This window comes from Ctenopharyngodon idella, chromosome 10 (genome assembly GCF_019924925.1).
Source record: "Ctenopharyngodon idella isolate HZGC_01 chromosome 10, HZGC01, whole genome shotgun sequence".
NCBI lineage: Eukaryota > Metazoa > Chordata > Actinopteri > Cypriniformes > Xenocyprididae > Ctenopharyngodon > Ctenopharyngodon idella.
This window is the reverse complement of record NC_067229.1, coordinates 9666527-9685269: the sequence shown is the minus strand read 5'-3', so window position 1 is coordinate 9685269 and position 18743 is coordinate 9666527. Positions and strand designations below refer to the sequence as shown.

Genomic DNA, 18743 nt, shown 5'->3' with positions numbered 1-18743 from the left:
TGTGCATGTTTCGCGTCTCTGTAGACGGGGCCCGTCTGGGCAGATTCGAGCGCTGCTTATTGTCTGATTTATGTGTGTTTAATATACAGGAATATTAAGCGTTGCTTGGGCGAGAATCCCTGTCCTATCACAGGCATATGAATGCCTCCCCTGGCCGGCTCCTGACACACAGTTTGTCATGTCCGCCGGAGCTCTACTCTGAAGGCGCGCCGTTCCATGCGCACACATGAATAGCTATGATACCTATGCATAAGTAATGGGACAGCTTGCTGCCGCCACCACCAGAGGCTAGAGACGGCAAACGCGTATCAGCCCCAAAAAATGACAAAGTGCGCAATGCAAAGCATGGAGCATGTTTTGAATATCCACAGTAAAGCCATGCCAGATTGTCAGATTCATCAAGGTCCTTAATATGGATAACAGACGTTTGATGAAATCTAAACTATTTTACGCTCCGCTGTGCACAACATTGGACTCGAATGGAATGAATAAGCGCACGGGCATGTCTGTGTAGCTTCCTTTTCACTTCCTCAACTCAATACTGATTATATGATGGTAAAAAAAGATTGGATTCTCTTTCTTAATCTGTAACTGAGCCACAAATATATAAAGGAAGATAATTACAAGCCTTCCTCGTAAGACATAACACGCTCACGTGCTTTTTTGAGAACTTCAAAACAGCAGCCTTTCCTTATCTGTATTGATAATGGAGCTTCCATGGAGACATGGAAGGCCACTTGTCTATGTCACACTGATATGAATGTTTTGTTTTGCTACTTGCTCAATTATGGTGAGTAGTGCACTCAAATCTGTTTGCTGAAAGCTTCAGATAATACAGAAAGAAAAATTTTAACTGAAGCATTTATTTCCAGTAGGTCCATCACTACAATTCATGGTGCCCAGGATGCCCAACTAATAGGTAAACTATACATTATTGTTCTAAAAACTATCCATCAATTCTTAAAAATGCCTTCAATTTTATGACAAAATTATGTCATAAGTGATTGATTGCAGCTCCATCACTAATGAATCATTTTGCCATAAAATTGATGGCAGATTTAAGAATTTTAAGATGTTTTAATTTAAAAATAAATAAATAAATAAAAATAATAACAATAAATGTATAGCTTACCTATTAGTTGGGGGCCCCAGTTTATATATATATTTTTTAAATAATATATAAAATATTAAAAACAAATTCTTATTTTGAAAAACAAATTTACATCATACGTGATAAATTTTATGATAAAATGAAGTCATAAGTCATGGATTGCAGGTCCATCACTAAAATTAAAAAAATATATATTATTATTACACTGTAAAAAATTATTGTTGGTTTAACTTAAAGTAATTTACCTGGTTGCCTTAAAAATTTGAGTTCATTGAAATTAAAAATTTGAGTTAATACAATTAAGGACATTGGTTTAATAAATAGAAACTCAAAATATTATGTTATCTGAACCAAATTAATTATCTAAGTTGATTTGACAAAAGAAAAAAAGTTGTGTATTATTATTGTTGTTATTGTTACTATTATATTGTATTTTTTAAATAAATATTTTTAAATAAAATGTCATTTTTAATACTTAAATTATTAAAATTGCCGTCAGTTTTATAACAAAATTATGCATATGTTTTTACGTATACATTTTTATACTAATAAATTTAATTTCTTCAGCAATAATTCTGTTTTCAAGCAATAACTTAAAAAACTTGAAACTTATTACTGCGGTTTGTATTCAAAACACCATTTTGGTTAACATTTTCCATCTCTGCAGCTTTCCTTAGGAGTACGAACTATCAGAAGAAGCCTTTGGGGAGTATTAGCGAGCGCTCATCTCTTTGGACGGGTCTGACAGGGCGCTGGAGGGCCTCGTATCCTGTTGGTAGCATGCGCCAGCAAATCAAAGCCAGCTAGCTATAAAACGACACTGCTAGAAATTCTGCCCTCCAGCAGTTAAACAATTAACAGTCGTACATCTACATACTACAAGGAAAGAATCATGTAGTAAGCATGTGGAACTCTTAGATGGGAGCTCATTATGTGTTATTTCAACCCTGTTTTTCTTCAGGTGGACACAAAAGAATATGTTTAGCAGAATGTTCACGCTGCTCTTTTCCATACAATTAACTTGCAGACCGAAGCTGTCAAGCTCCAAAAAGTGACTTATATTCTAGTCTATTCCTGTACGAAGACTTATTGTGCACAATTCATGTGTACTGCTTTTTTGTCAGATTTATAGCTTGAATGCTGTGGCCACCATTTACTTTCATTGTATAGAAAAGAGCAGCGTGAACATCCTTCCTGTTGTGTTCCACAGAAGAAAGAACATCCTACGGGTTTGCGGGTGAGTAAATGATGACAGAATTGCTCTTTAAAGAGCTAAAGCTCTGTTCAGTTAGAGGAAGAAATACATGGATGAACTAAAAAGACTTCTTACCCTCCAGTTTCATGCCGACAGTGAGGCACTTCTGGAAGCGACAGTAGGGGCAGCGTTTCCGCTGGGTCTTGTCTATTTGACAGCTCTGGTTCTCTATACATGTGTAGCGCTTGTTGTTCTGCACCGTGCGCTTGAAGAAGCCCTGCAGAGTGAGGTGAATGAAGATGTCAAACTTTTGACCTCCGGTGTTTGTTAATGTGCTTTTCAGCCACAGACAACCCACACACAAGTACAAAAAAAATTCCATTCACACAGAAAAAAGAGGTGTTACACACTGCCACACAAGTAGACACTTATAAAAGTAGAGCCACGGGCAGAGAAACGCTCCCTCAGCAGTCGACGCTCACTTGGATAAACACAAACACACACACCCACACAAAAACTGACATGTGCACCCACACACACACTTGACATGAACAAACAGAAACACAGGGATAGAAACAGATCGAGAAATGTGAGATGCCGACCGGAGAGTGTGCAAAATACAGCCGCGATAACTTTAGGTGACTCGCTTGATATCCTCGCTAATATAAAGATCCCCTTCACCCGCATTTAGCGTTGTGACATACTAATACTACATATTTTACGTCTCTCCTTGAGCTCCTCTTGAAGTAATTATGACCAGAGGCTGTGCAAGCCATCAAAGCTAGAAGAAAACAAGATCTTTCAGTGTGAAAGGAAAGTCGGATTTGGTATGAAGTTTTCAAGTTTATGTTTAACTAATATTTTGTTTTTTAAACCATATATTTTAATTTGAACATTCAAACAGGGGCATAGAAATGTCTACCAAATAAATTCCTGTTGATCCTATTATTCATACTGCAGAACCAAAAAAGAAACTGAAAAAATCCAATAAATTATATCCATAATTTACAGCCGTAGGATTACAAGATTCCACCTGCAACTGTTCTGAATTCATTTTCAGGGCAGGAGAGAATCAAACGAAGAACGGCATTAACTTATTCTTGATCAACACCGTAGGGAGACCGACCCATTTAAAACTAAAAGGATCAATACTGGCCAGAACTCAAATAACCCACACACACACACACGGCTGTAACATAAAGTGCTTAACCTTGAATGTAGACTTTATCATTAAAACAAGTCAAATTTGAAAAGAAATATGTAAGGAACATACAAAATATTGCATATTAAAATGGAATTTTAAATTATATTGAAATGCTTTTAAATGATAATATTTGCATTTAAATATCGTCTTTGTCAAAACTCAAAAAGGTGGTTTTAAATGGCAAATCATTTTCTCATGTTGCGCTACACTCTTAAAAATAAAGCTTCTTTATTGAAATCGATGGTTCCGTGGAAAAACGGTCTCTATATTAAAAATGTTGTTCACACTAAGACAAAATGGTTCTTTTAAGAACTGTTCACTTAAAGGTTTTTTAGGAATTTTTAGAACCTTTATTTTTGAAGAGTGTACAGAGATCTGTTGACAGTTAAAGAAGAAAATTTACCACCATATACAGCCTTTGGGGGGGGAGGGGGGTGCGAGTCAGTGTGTGTGTGTGTGTGTGTGTGTGTGAGAGAGAGAGAGAGAGAGAGACAAAGACTCTGGATTTTCCAAACTGTCCGGTTTACAAACTCTAACTACAAAACCTCTGACGGTGTCTGGAAATAAACACACCACCATATTTCAGCTGCACATTAGGAAAAATACTAAATATGCAGCCTGCAATAACAACATCCCATTTTATGCTAATAAATAACTCGGAAAAGTCATATTCATTTGGTTTCAATAAAAAAACAGGACTTTTGTAAACTTGGTAAAAAAAATAAAATAAATAATAACAAGAGCACATTAGATCAGTTGTACTGGTTTTGGACATCAAGTGGCGACTCAACAGTACAAATATATATATATATATATATATAAATATATATCAAAATCAAATTAAATCAAATCAAATGAATGAATTTATATCACGGTTTTCAAGGACAACATCACGCAAAATGAACATTTGGCCAACTAACAGACGAATTTGTTTCAAAATACTCCTTGAGTGGACGCACAGCCTTTGAGGTCAACAACAAAACATTTTCCTCTCTCTTTTAAAAACAGACAAAGCTATTTATTTTGCTGTTCTAACAATGCAAAAATATATAGTTATTTGCATTTTTTTATTTGCACTTGTGATAGTTTTTCCACCTTATCAGAACAGACCTGAGACCCATTTTTAGGTCATGACCCACCAGTTGAGAAGTTAAAAACAGCTGATGTTACGCACCTTACAGCTCTCACAGGTCAGTAACCCGTAGTGATATCCGGACACCTTGTCTCCACACACTGGACACATTTCATCCAAGTCTTCGTCGTAGGAGTAGTCCATCATTTTAAACTGGGGGGCTGAAAATCACAATCAAAATATGAGTACTGGGTAACAATTTACAATACAGAATCCAAGTTACACACAATTTAAAAATGGTTTGGCAGTTTGATGTTAAAGGAGAACTTTGTTAATGTTCATTTAAAAGAAACTTTTCTAGAAACCAAAAACAAGCACACACATCTGGAGAACCTAAAAAAGTCAAGAACACACTTTGAATCTCTAAACAACCATATAGGAGTTCAAAAACCCAGCGAAAAGATTCCTGAAGCGATGCTAGCGATTGAAGAGCCTTTGTTTTTAAGCGTGTAAAGCACATATTTGTGTTTTAAATATTCGTTTTTATCTCTCCGATACCTTCAACGTGTAGCCTGCAGTTTTGCAAACAAGCCTATAACAAAAGTAGAGAAATCACCAATTGTGAGCTTTGTAAAATCCTAGCCTTAAGAGTGAATTTTCTAGAAGTATATGCAGTTTTGGGTCTCTAGGAAATAGCCGAAGCTTCGAGTCCGGTCTGGAGGATGGTCGCAGACAGGGCAAAACTTCAGTTTCGATCTGGTTAATATTCATGATGGCTCGTAAATTGGTGTGGGAGCGCGAGAGAGGCTGCTGTCTCGCGCTGGAGTGGAACGTTTAGCCACGAGGCGAATAAAAGCAAAACAACATGTAAATACACGAGCATTGTGTGCTACCAAAACAAAACATATACCGTGGCATGTGTCTTTTGTCTATCTCTATTCTCTCTATAAAGGATATAAATATCTTCTAATTTCATTTCAATTCATCTTCATCTTTTAATTAGCATTAACATTGATGAAGTGATGCAGTTTGAGAGTTCTAAATAGAACCTTCAGCTTCTACATTGAAGGAGGAGGTGTTTTTGAAGTTAACCAAAATGTGGGGAAAAATAAAGAAATTCGAATCGGAAAAGAAACAATTCGTTCGAAAAAGAAGTATCTACTGTAAAGCACAACTTTAAGCTATAAAAAAGAAAGGATTTTCGTTTAGTATTACTCTTTATTATTCTAATATGCCTAGAAGTTCATAATTTGTGAAAAAATGTATTTTTACAGAAACGCAACAAGTGTTTTTTTTTTGTTGTTGTTGTTTTTTTTTTTAACGGCTTACATTTATGTAGAATAAATAATTCCACGAGCATTACGTCTGAAGCATTTTCATATCGTCGATAATTCTCTATTTTTTATTTAATTTTAAAATGTGACTAAAACATGCCGGTCTGACACGTTCCTTGATTTGTAAACAAATCGTTAGGCTATTCATAACGGCTTTGTTTTATGACGTGTGCTCGAGCAGCGTAAAATAGAATAGAACAAACTTTAAATAGGCCTATTTGAATTTGAAAAGACAGTATTATTATTATTTTAAAAAGCTCTTAAACTACAGAACATTCCAAGAATTTCTCACCTGGAATTTTACTCGTGCATGAATTGGAATCTCTGTGTACGTCTCTCCTAGTTTAAAAATATTTCTCGAGTATAATAATAGAGCATAATAGGTCTGTTCCAGTCACTCATATGCCCGCAGCCCGTGGAGATAAAAATTTGTTTTCTACGACTGTAAATACGCTCTTAAAAATAAACGCTCTTCTTTACGAGACAATCTTTTGTCGCGGGGTTTTTGAGTTGCTGTATGATTCTTTGGAGATTACAAAGTTCCATTATGGTTTGGTTCTTCAGATGTGTATTGGTTCCAGTACAAAGATGGTTTTCTAAATCTATTTCGTCCTAACTGGAAGCTTTATTAAAAAGTGCAGCTTGGCATATGACGGGGTAACTATTTTGGACTAGCAGATTTATGTTTGGCGTAAAGCTGAGCTCTGTCCTAGTCATTATTATGGTTTCGTTTTCCCCTTCTGTTGTATATACTAAGAGCAAATTCATTGGCAGGTGATGCAGATCATGTTGAGTTTATACGAGTTCACTAAGCTCAAAATAATTCACGCTCTGCTGTTGCACTGCAATTTACTTTGTTTCCTAATTTGTCTTTACGCAGTTAGCCTACCATGTTTAAGTGCGAGTAATTTCTAGTAAAAGTAAACGCAAATATTTTGTTCCAATGCTAAGCTTAAGTTATATTTATGGCATGCAATGCAGTGCATGTTCGTATAATGTCACAGTGTAAAATATCTGACATTGTGTGAGGCTTATTATTATGTGCATGAGTGAAGGTGCATGGCGGGCATTATCTGACATGAAGCCTATGCCGCTTACCTTGCATGTTTCCAGGCATATGCCCCTGTTCCCCATGCGATCGAGCGAGTCCCAGAGATTCTGACTCGACTTTAGGCAGCATGACAGCTCTGCTGAGCCGAAGATGAGCACGCGCCGCTCCGCCTGCGCGCGAGAGGAACACCAGAGATTCTCAAAAACACCGTCCAAACGTCCGAAACTAATCCTGTGCGCGTGGATCTACTAGATGGCTTGAGTTCGACTGCCCCTCTTTTTTCTGATAGTTGTTCACAAGCTATGTAAGTTCATTCGGGTGGTCTTTGCAGCGACTATGATGCTGGTCTTTAAACTGGAGTGCGCGAACTGTCAGGAACTTCGCACGAGCCCCTCCTCCGCACGCTCAGTGTCGCTCTATCTGTGAAGTTCAAACGGCTCCTCGCTGCTTTGTTACGCCGCACTGACACCGCGTCGACCAATCAGCGCTGCGATCGGTGCGCTGGCGTCACGCGTTTGTCCAATCAGAATCGAGCCCGAGAATCAGCGCCTCAGCTCACTATTCACTCGCGCCGGCAATCAGACAAACTAAACTAATTGAACATTACGAGACACGCTGCGCCGATAACTGGAGCACCGGGAGGTATGTGATAATATACCGGAGGGTGAAATGTTTGAGTGTATTACAAAAATATAGATGCAGAGGAATGGTAATAAAAAGCAGAAGACAAGATTTTTACACGAAATGTGTTCTTAAAATTGACTTTTTAATTTATTCGCGATCTAATTAGGTTAAGTATAGCCTCCTTAGTGGCATTAACATGCTATTTAAATGCTCTGTAGTGTTTTAAAGTTGAATTTATAGAAAAAATAAATTAGTAAACGTCTTGTGTGTAAAATTGTGCAGTGAAAATAATAGTTTTGTAATGTGTTTTAGTTTATGTTCAAATATTTAGTAATTTTATATTTATTAATTTGAATTGTATTTAAATGTAGGCCTAATAATGTGGAAAAAATGATGAAGAAATCTTCGTTAAATGCTTTTTATTGCACTTATAAATGTGTGTTCTGTGAGTGATGATAACATGGCAATAATATAATGTAGTAAAATCATAAAAATCCGTTAAACAAAATATATGACATGATAACACATGTCGGCATCGTAACGAAAATAGTTGGCACATATATACGCAATATTTACATACATATACCAGAAAATGAGCACAAATCCACACACACTGTTACACCCGTTAAAAACTCGATTTTTAGTTTCCTTCCATTTCGATATCACACACCATATTGCCTTTATATTTCAAGCATTTGACCATTCATGAAAGTTTAAATATTTTCCTTTTATATTATATTATGTAATATTAAATATTATTCTATAATAATAATACTACTAATAATAATCTAATTGCTCCTTCAAAATTATTATTATTAATATTCCGCTACTTTTTTCGGTGGCCAGCCGGCTTATCAGTAACAAAACAGCGCAATAAAAAGCCTAAAATCCCGTTTATGTTATTTAAAGCGATATGTAACACGCTACATCCTGGTTTAAAAAAATAAAATAAAGTCTTAATAGCACGGGACGGTGATAAAACAGTCATAAAGACATAAAGACAGTCAACAGGCCAGTGCTTCACATATAGGCCAGCTCAAATCTTTCATTTGGACTCCAATAAATAACAACCAGACATAGACTGCCCATATTCTGTTCAAATCTGTTGAATATTACAATAAAGACGAATTAATAATGGCATTTTCATCAGAGCAAATAGATGACAGGCATACCACTTACCCAAGTCTTTACTGGAGTCACGTTGTCCTAATTCACTCTCAAAACTAGTGGACATTGTAGGACCAAATTTCCACCTGAGCAACTATATCCCACAGAACATTTCCATTCTTTCAAACTTTTTAAGCTTCATCAATAAGCATCCAGTTTCCGTAAGGTGTTTTTGTGAGGTGAGGTGTTTTTGACCAAAGCACCCGATTGACATCTCTCCCTTTACTTTCACACACACCACTCACCCCTCATACCCCCCTCACCATGACCTGCACTAAACCTGCAGTCGTATCTCACCTACTCAACAATATTCAAAACTTCTGAGGTTGATAGGTTTGTCTAGATCACGTGGAGTTAGACAAGATTGATAACAGCCAGTTATAAAGTGACACACAGATAGATAAGCCAGAGCGGACAGATAGTACTGAAGGAATGATTAACCGGAGGAGAGAACTGCCGTCCACGGCAATGACTGAATGGAAATAAGACAGGTGGTAAAATGCAAGATCAAAAGAACACAACAGGTTGATACAGGGCCGCAAACTTTGAACTACTTCTACCAAACACCAGCACACAGAACGGGCATGTGGGATGCGTGAATACCAGGACTGACACGCGTGTTCAGCGGGATAAGAAATTTTGATTTACCTGGAGATGTTCCAGGATCTAATCACAGACGGGCCATCTCCTCCTCACAGATGCAAACAAACATCCAATATACATGTTTTATACTATAGGTGTTTTTACAGAGGCCTAAATATATTTATTCATGTTTTGAAATGTATAAATTTAGGCCTCTGTTAAAATAGTGTTTATATTATATTATATTATTTAAATGTTTATGTATAAAGATGATCTCTGTCTGTCTATCTATCTATCTGTCTGTTTATCTGTCTGTCTGTCTGTCTGTCTGTCTATCTCTCTCTCTATCTGTCTGTCTGTCCGTCCGTCCGTCCGTCCGTCCGTCCGTCTGTCTGTCTATCTATCTATCTATCTGTCTATCTGTCTGTCTGTCTGTCTGTCTGTCTATCTATCTATCTATCTATCTATCTATCTATCTATCTATCTATCTATCTATCTATCTATCTGTCTGTCTGTCTGTCTGTTTATCTATCTATCTATCTATCTATCTATCTATCTATCTATCTATATGTCTGTCTGTCTGTCTGTCTGTTTGTCTATCTATCTATCTATCTATCTATCTATCTATCTATCTGTCTGTCTGTCTGTCTGTCTGTCTGTCTGTCGATTTGTCTGTCTGTCTGTCTATCTATCAGTCTGTTTATCTGTCTATCTATCTATCTATCTATCTGTCTGTCTGTCTGTCTGTCTGTCTGTCTGTCTGTATATCTAACTGTCTGTCTATCTATCTATCTGTCTCTCTGTTTATCTATCTATCTATCTATCTATCTGTCTGTCTGTCTGTCTGTCTGTCTGTCTATATATCTGTCTCTCTGTGTATCTATCTATCTATCTATCTATCTGTCTGTCTATCTGTCTGTCTGTCTGTCTGTCTGTCTGTCTATCGATTTGTCTGTCTGTCTGTCTATCTATCTTAAAATTATAATTTTTGAAGATATGATCTTTTTAGACAGATTTAAATGTTCAAAATTTTAATTATTCTCTTTTTCTTTCTATGTTTCACGTAATCTACAGCACTCCACACAAAAGAGCAATTTCGTGCAAGGTGAGGGGCAACAATGCCATCTAAATTTGGGCGACAAAAGATAAAGAGTCTCGGGACAAGTGGCCTGGCAAACACAGGCCTGTTGACTGAAGCGCAGGGACCTAATGACCCTCATGTCACTGGCCCACAGCAGCTACAAGGGAGAAGACAACAGAGTGAGGCCGTCTTGACTACCATAAGTGGACGTGCACTGATAACACAAGGGGTACCTGAGAGCTCTTTGCTTACCAGAGAGATTACCGGCCCGCTGAGGCTCAAAGCTGGGGGATTTGTCAACTTAACCCCTGTCCCTGCTCTCTTTTTTCCCCCTTCAGCCGTGTTTTACGATGCTAGATGGACCCCTGCACTAAACACAGAGGTCTTTACAGCAGAATAAAACATGGTTAAGTGTAGCACGGCTGGGGTCAAGGTTTCAATCGTGGTGGAGAGGGCTTCGGGAGCTAATGAAACTGGGATCTTGCACTGCCAGATATGCTCAGTAATCTATTCAAGTCGTGTACATGCCTTTAGACATGTTTATATCTGCTAAAATTATGTGGTGATCTTGCAAAATTTGTTATTCTTCTACCTAATCTAACTGGCGTAATTATTTATTCAGACATATTAAATATTTTTAAAATACTACATTTTAGGGATGTGTGTGTGTATATATCTGTACAGATAGATGGATACATAACAATATATATATATTATATAAAATTATGTATTTAATTAAGCCATATATAATATAAAAATGTAAATATATGTAAATATAAATGCAAATAATACATATACATAGTAGTATACTTATATATGTGTATAATATATATTATATAAAAAATTATTAATTTAAATAATTAATTCACTTATATATATATATATGCAAAGATAGATACTACTATGTATATTAATATATATTATAAATAAAATAATCTACTTAAGTAATATATAATGTAAATATAAATTACATATATAAATAATATAAATACCAATAATATAATATAATATAATAATATAATATAAATAATATAAATACATATATTATATATTGTGTATACATATATATACTCACACACACTACTATACGTACATTAGTATGTATATTAATATAATATACAAAATAATAAATTTAAATAAATAATTTACTGAAACTATATATATATTATATTATTATTATTATTAGTCCCATTGGTGACTTTGACATCTAGCATTGCCTTGGCATCTAGCACTGCCATATGCTGTCTTATGTTTTTATGACTGTAGTTTCAATTTTATTGTACTATTAAAATCATCATCCAAAATGACGTGGTTATATAAATCAGTAAAAACTAGGTGGGATGCATTTCTTTTTCTGATAAAAATCTGTGGCAGTATCACTACACACATGCTGAGGTCACAGAATCTGCACCCAAACAAACCAGCCATTTCCACCAATTTGGTACGACTATAATTCAAAATGTTCAACAAATCCCTTCCATATTTGTTTATTACATTTTTGGCTAATTTTATCTTGCTTTCAGCGACCAATCAGAGTTCTGTTTAACACCCTGTTTAAATCAGGATTTGACATATCACCTCCTGAATTCAAAGCGGAAATGTGCAAATTCACCAAGATAATGGTTTAATTAATCTATTGTATTTCAAGGTTAAAATTTGACATGATTGCTAGTGAAAACTATTTCCTTTTGCTCTCCCACTTGTATTTTTCTGTCTTCCATTGTACATGACAACAAAGCTCGGCAACTGATGGATCATTACTTGATGCGCTGCTTTATCCAAAACCCTGTCAATACGTAATTCTCAAAATAATCTGTGTGCTATTATCTGAAAACCTTATGTGTGATAATATGTTGACATTTGAAATGTAAAGTGCAATGAGCTGTTCTCACGCTTCCGCTTCAAAGCTGTTGAAATGCACCTAAATGGAGATGATGGAAAAAAAAGCCAAAGGGCGTGGGATGTTCGAATTCAGTAGATATTTCCTGGCTGTGACAGCGCTAACGCTTTGTTTTGCATAGTGTTAGATGAGTGAATCGAGTGTGTGTAGTGTGTAGTTTTGTTGACCTTCTGTGGCTGTCATCAATGAACAGTTAGAACAAGGGGATGACCGAGAAGAGAGTCGAGACTGAGAGCGAGTGTTGTCGGGCATTGTTGGGAGAGTAAACAGCACCCGGAGCCTGGGAAAGGGCTGGGATGTGTGCCACGGCATTTCTGAGTCATACAGTCCGCTTATCGTGTTTGTTTCGTGTTTCTACCTACGACGTGTTTGCATTAGCATTCCTGCACTGTACCCCTGCAGCATGACGGCCGCGGCACGCATGTTCCCAGCAAAAGGAATGTCAGCTCCCGTCCGATCGGATCTGTCCTGCCCGTGTTTAATTAAACCCCATATGTTTTCTTCGGATTCTCTCCTCGTCTTCCCTGGCAAAGGATGAGAAAAAAAAAGAGAAAACAAGCTGCTAGATCCATTAGCGGGTCAAGCAACAGTCATTGTTCATTGCTTCCTATATGCTTCTATTTTCAAGAGCTTCGTGGAACAATAGTACTCGCGGTTCTGTCAGGTGTTTGTGGACGCCACAAAAACCAAAACAAAGCACATGAGAGGCAAACAAAACACAGTTTGACACTTTCTAAACGACAACATGGGGAAATCGTGTTTGATGCGGATCCTAGAGTTGAATCAGAATTGAAAGATGTCTCAATTGTACAACATTATGGCTGCAAATTAAAAAAACAAAAAAAACGTGTTTGAATGCCGAAAGCGGATGATGAGGATTGTGTCACGCTCAAAAGCAAATGGATGAGATATATTTTGAACGTTTTAACATTTGAAGGCATTTTGAGTTGAGACATTGAGCTTTGGTGCTCATGTGGGAAATCCAGGTTTGTATCAGGCCCACATTTCCAGTAATGTCCCTCCATTATTTTCTGACCTTGCTATGTTATTCTTTTTAATAAAAGTGGCAAAATTCCAAAAATAAAATAGATTTTAAAAATATATAATGAAAATATTATTTTAAATTTAAAACTTTAAAATACAAACATCAAGCATTTTAAATGTTACTTGTTTGTAATAAGCCCTCAAACTCAACAGGCCAAATCTTTTTCAGTTTGCTGAAAACAGCCATGTTTGTTTTAAAACATAGCTGAATGTCTCAAATGTATAACATTATGGCTGTAAATATGAAAAAAATATATGCTTGGAATGTCGAAAGGGGATGATGAGTGTTGTATCACAGTGAGGACGAGAGTGGAAGCAAAAATAACGTTTGACATGCCAAATATTTATTTGAGGCATTTTGAGCTGATGCATGGTGCTCATGTGGGAAATCTAGGTTCGAATCGGGCTCACATTTCGCAATCGCGTTTGAGCTTAATGAATTTTATGAATAAAATAACATTTTAGTGAAAATAATTGTTTTTGCTTTTTTAATATATGAAATATATTAATAATATTATATTTTGTAATAATATTATATTAAAAGTAGACATATTTTTAACTTTTCTTTTACAGCAGCTGTGCAAAAAAGATCAGTAAAAATAATGTTATGTGTTATTCGCTGCATTGACCAGTCAGCTTATTTTATTTATAACAAAAGTTTTTTTCTCTATTTATTTAGGCAGTATTCATGTTTTGTTTGTGATTTACATTTAAAATGCCGCATATTTTAATCATTTTTACGTTAGAAGGCAGTTTTAGATGACACATTGAGCTTTGGTGCTCATGTGGGAAATCCAGATTCAAATCGGGCTCACATTTCCAGTCAGTTCCCCAGTTATCTTCTGTCCTTGCTCTATTTTCCATTTTGAAGTTGCAAAAATACAATAGATAAATATTTATGCAGATAGCATTGTTTAAATATAAAATAATATATATATTATTTATATAATTTAAAAAATAATATTTAAAAGTTTTTTATTTGTAATAAGCCCTCAAACTCAACTGGCCAAATCCTTTTCAATTTGCTGAACACCACCATGTTTGTTTTAAATCATAGCTGAATGAGCTCCTCTGACAGGCCGCCCCGTCGCCTCTACCTGACCCCTGCGCAGGGCAACAGCCCTCCGTACACCCCCCCCCCCTCGCCTACCAGAGCAGAACGGAAAACCTGAGCCGACGGTGCACGAAAGCCTCATCTCACACCCTCACAATAGCCCGATCCAGCACTCCGCTAATGACTCAGAACTGATAGGAAGCTACTAGAAGCCTCTTAAGTCTCCTCCATTCACATCAGGGAAACATTAAGATATTCCTTTTTTGTTGCCTCCCAAGGACTTGCGCAGCCCTAGAAGGGCAATTATCACCCTGCCAATATTGTAAATCCATTCTGTCATTTTCAATGATATCTGCTTGTGTCAACTGTAAGGTCTAATAAAAGCTAATTGCACATAACAGCTCATGGATCAATATATCAGGCAGGGAAGGTGGCAAGACGTGCCCTCTTATGAGGCTTCAGGAGTTGGACGCAACATGCATTTGTGCATTATTTGGTTCCTCGTTAGCACTTCATGTTGATTGTATTGAGAATCTATTAAGGCATATATAAACTGCTTTTAAAAGGAGTTTATAAAACAGGTAGTTCCGGTTGTGGATTCATGCGGAATCTTCTAGTGGAAGGAAGCAACTGGCACTTAACAAATTTGATTGATAAAATAGCATTTTAGTGAAAATTTGTGTTATTAATATTTTCCACATTTAATATTTTCACTTTTTCTTTTACTGCTTCTTATAGCCACAAGACATAAACAAAATGAGTGTTAAAATAATATTTAAAAATTAATAACCTTACTAATTTTTTCTGTATAAAGTTTTATAACCAGTTTTGTTTAGTTAATTTTGTTTTATTAGCCATTACATTCAACACAGAACACAATATTTATTGTATTGTAATTAGCACGGAACATTCTTCGTAGTTTTTTCCATTCCATTTTCTTTCATGCTCCAGTCCAGGTTTTCTTTGATCCATTTAAAGTCCCCATTTAGCTAAAAATAGACATAGTATTTGTCTAGAGCGAATTTAGTGAAATAAAATTGCATTTATTTCTCCATAAAAGTGTTATTTTACCATAAGTATATATAGAGTACATCATCTTGTAACCTATATCTTAATTAAAGCAAAAAGCCGTAATCTCAATCTTTCCATTAAGGAATGATTGGTGTCTAACCTGCTGAAATGTTTGCTGACCTTTTCCTGAGGGACAAGCGGCAGTAAGACTTTCTGTAGCACTCAGACCCATTTAGTCATCCTCTTTTTGTCTGCTTCCTCTATCATCAAGGGTCACTATTGTGCCGGCTCAGGTACCGACTAATGCAGAGCAAATACTTCTACCTAACCATTAACACAGGGCCACTGTTTGAACAGCGCGACACACTGGAATGGCATTTATGATGGTGGGCCGTTTTGATAGGGAAGAATCTTCATCAATTAGCCCTCCACACTCTTCCCAGGGTAGATTGAGTGTGTGTGTGCTTGTGTGTTAAGACAGAAAGAGATACAGTTTGCCCTGCGTTTAATGGCACTCTAACTTGAGAGCCGATCATTAACCCATTAGAATAACATGTCTCTGGCTGGGAGGTTCTTTGAGACGGGAAAGCCCTGGGAGATTTGCGTCATAGCGCTTACTGTAAACCTCCGAGACACAGGGGAGATGTTGAGAGACATCATAATGTCTCGTGTTCGTCTCGGGACAGAGCCTTGCTCATTACGAGAGGTGTTAACAGCTGTAAGTTATGAACGTACAGTACATACACTATAGGGAAATCCAAAATTTTGTTTTTACTTTCCTAATGGTTTCAAAAACAGTTAACTATGATATATAATGGTTGACTATTCCATTTAAAAGTATAAATGTGAAGGTTATGATTTTATAAAAGCACTTAAATTAATTCTACTGTTAAAAATTGTGTATTGAGCTGTAAAGCTGTTAAAATCAATTATTTACAGCGGTAAATTTTCAATTGTGACTTCAATTCTCATAATTGTGACTATATTTAATAGTTGAGACTTCAAATCTCAAACTTTATTTCTTGTAATTGTACATTTATTTCTCATGATTATGATTTCTTTCAATTGTGACTTTTGTTTCTCGAAATTGCAACTTTATTTCCAATAATTTTGACTTTGTTTCTTGTTATTGAGACATACACTACTACGGTTCAAAACTTTAAGGTCAGTACGATTTTTCTCTCCAAAGAAATTGATACTGTTATTAATGCATTCAATTGATCAAAAGTGACAGTAAAGAGATTTATAATGTTACAAAAGATTTCTATTTCAAATAAATGCTGTTGAACTTTTTATTCATCAAAGAATCCACATAACAAAAGTGGGTACTTTTGTTATGTGGATTCTTTGATGAATTTGATGAATAAAAAGTTTTCAACATTGATAATAATAAGAAATGTTTGTAATCAGCATTATGCCAAGTGTTGTCGATTGAGCTTAACTTGTATTGAACCCATTATATTCCTTTAATAGTCCATTTTAACTCACTTTAACATCTAATAACACACAGTTCAAGCAGATTAAATGATTTGAATCTCTTTTTAAACATTACGTGCCATGGAATATGTACTTGTAAACAAAAGATAGTCATTTTCCAATTGGCTCTGACAGAAACCTCAAATGCTTATTTAAAGTAAAGCATATCATGTTCTCAAGTCTTCATTCTGAAGAGCCACACTATTGACATCATGTCATTAAGGTCCGTGAGATTGTATTTGTTTTGGCTCAAGCGGGCAAAGCATTGCGTTGAAGATTGCTCTTATTTCTTCCTTCTCCGTACAGCCTCTTCTTCCTGTTTGGCAGCCGACCCGTTCGCCTGGATCTGGAAGATTTCCCGAATCAAACATGCGTCTTCAATTTGGGCCTACGAAGAAAACAATCACATTTTCCCCTCCCTCAGATTCAGTTCCTGACAGCAGATTGAGATGTGGTCGCCACAAAGAAGTCTGGCTTTGACGGAAGTTTGGACGGAGTATTTCAGGGGTCCTGAATGTAAATTGGGCTTAAAGGGAGATGCTTGGCAGACTCGGGTAACCTGGTCCAAAACGTTGTATATTTTTGGAGCAGCGCGGCTGGTGGGAACAGATTGAGGTAACGTGAGGTGGACCACCCATGTCCTTTCTGTCCAAGAGAGCTGCACCACCGTTAATTAGAGCCATTCTCCGAGGTGGATTCTGCGGCCGGGACACCTGTGAACTCAGAAGTGGGCCGTCGCACATGCAAAACAGCCCCTGAGTCATGTTTTGAGCACCAGTGGCCAATAAAAAATCAGTTCCAGCTCCTGCAGGCAACCAGAAATCTTCCACATATATTTCTGCACACCAAGAAAACCATGCTGTTGACACATTACAGCGGCGTGAATATTTTAATAGTCCCTTCAAAGGTGCTCGTCGCCCTAATGTGTGAAAATAAATGTTGTTCTTCACAAAATCCAGGCTTCCAGGTCTTCGTGCGACCCTCATGAAACATGAAATATTTTACTGGAATCCAACTGGATATAAATGGGAGTTCAATCTCTCTCCGCAGTGGTCCGGGGGCCTTTACAGGGACTTCGAGGTGTTTTGCCTCATGTGGATACCAATAAATCTGTCATCCGCAGAGATTCGTCTCCCACCCTCTGTAGGGAACAAATTGTGGCGTTCGGGGAGGGTTGAGGGGGGAGAAGTGACCTGCCAGAGCGCTCCATTTATCACAGGGACAAAACGCTCCCGATTCTTTCTGCTGACCGCCAAGAACCTTCTGCGAAGCACATTCAGGAGATGCACATTTTGAATATTTTCTTCGAATCAATACACCTATTTGCAAGTGACGTTAAAACCTCTGTGTAGAAAGAAGTGGGGGAATGAGACTATTATACTTCACATGTAGTTTTCAGATATAAGTAATCATAATGAGAAGATGTAGGGCTTAATTTTAAAACCCCAACATGCCAAATCTACTTAAAAGTGGATTAGAGAACCAGCTACATGATTGTAATTCAACAATGTCACCCGCAATGTCATCTTTTGTAACATTATAATCAATGATCAATTTAATGCATCCTTGCTGAATAAAAGTATCAATTTCATTAAAAAAAAGAAAATCGCATTGACTCCAAACTGAATGGTGGCGTATATGTCACAATTACAAGAAATTAAGGCACGGTTATTGGAAAGAAATGGTAATTATGAAAAATAAAGTCACAATTAAAGTCGAAATTGTGAGACATAAAGTCTCAAGTAGAAGTCACAATTACAAAAAATAAATAAAGTCGCAATTTACTCTGAGGAGGAAACAGACTTAATATCTTATTTCTCTTGCTTATTAGCATGCT

General features: G+C 36.5%; 1 protein-coding gene across 2 annotated transcripts in view; it reads right to left on the bottom strand.

The window, feature by feature from the left end:
- nr5a2 (nuclear receptor subfamily 5, group A, member 2) overlaps positions 1-9053 on the bottom strand; it is a 59273-nt gene extending 50220 nt beyond the window's left edge. Inside the window, exons 1-4 of one of the 2 annotated variants that reach the window (XM_051909542.1) lie at positions 8771-9053; positions 7015-7137; positions 4685-4803; positions 2442-2583 (exon numbers count right to left, since the gene is read on the bottom strand). In XM_051909542.1, the coding sequence (XP_051765502.1) occupies positions 2442-2583; positions 4685-4803; positions 7015-7137; positions 8771-8825 (439 nt within the window). In that variant the 5' untranslated portion in view covers positions 8826-9053. The remainder of the gene's footprint in view (positions 1-2441; positions 2584-4684; positions 4804-7014; positions 7138-8770) is intronic. The other variant, XM_051909543.1, reaches the window with a different exon arrangement.
- Positions 9054-18743: the final 9690 nt, after the last annotated feature.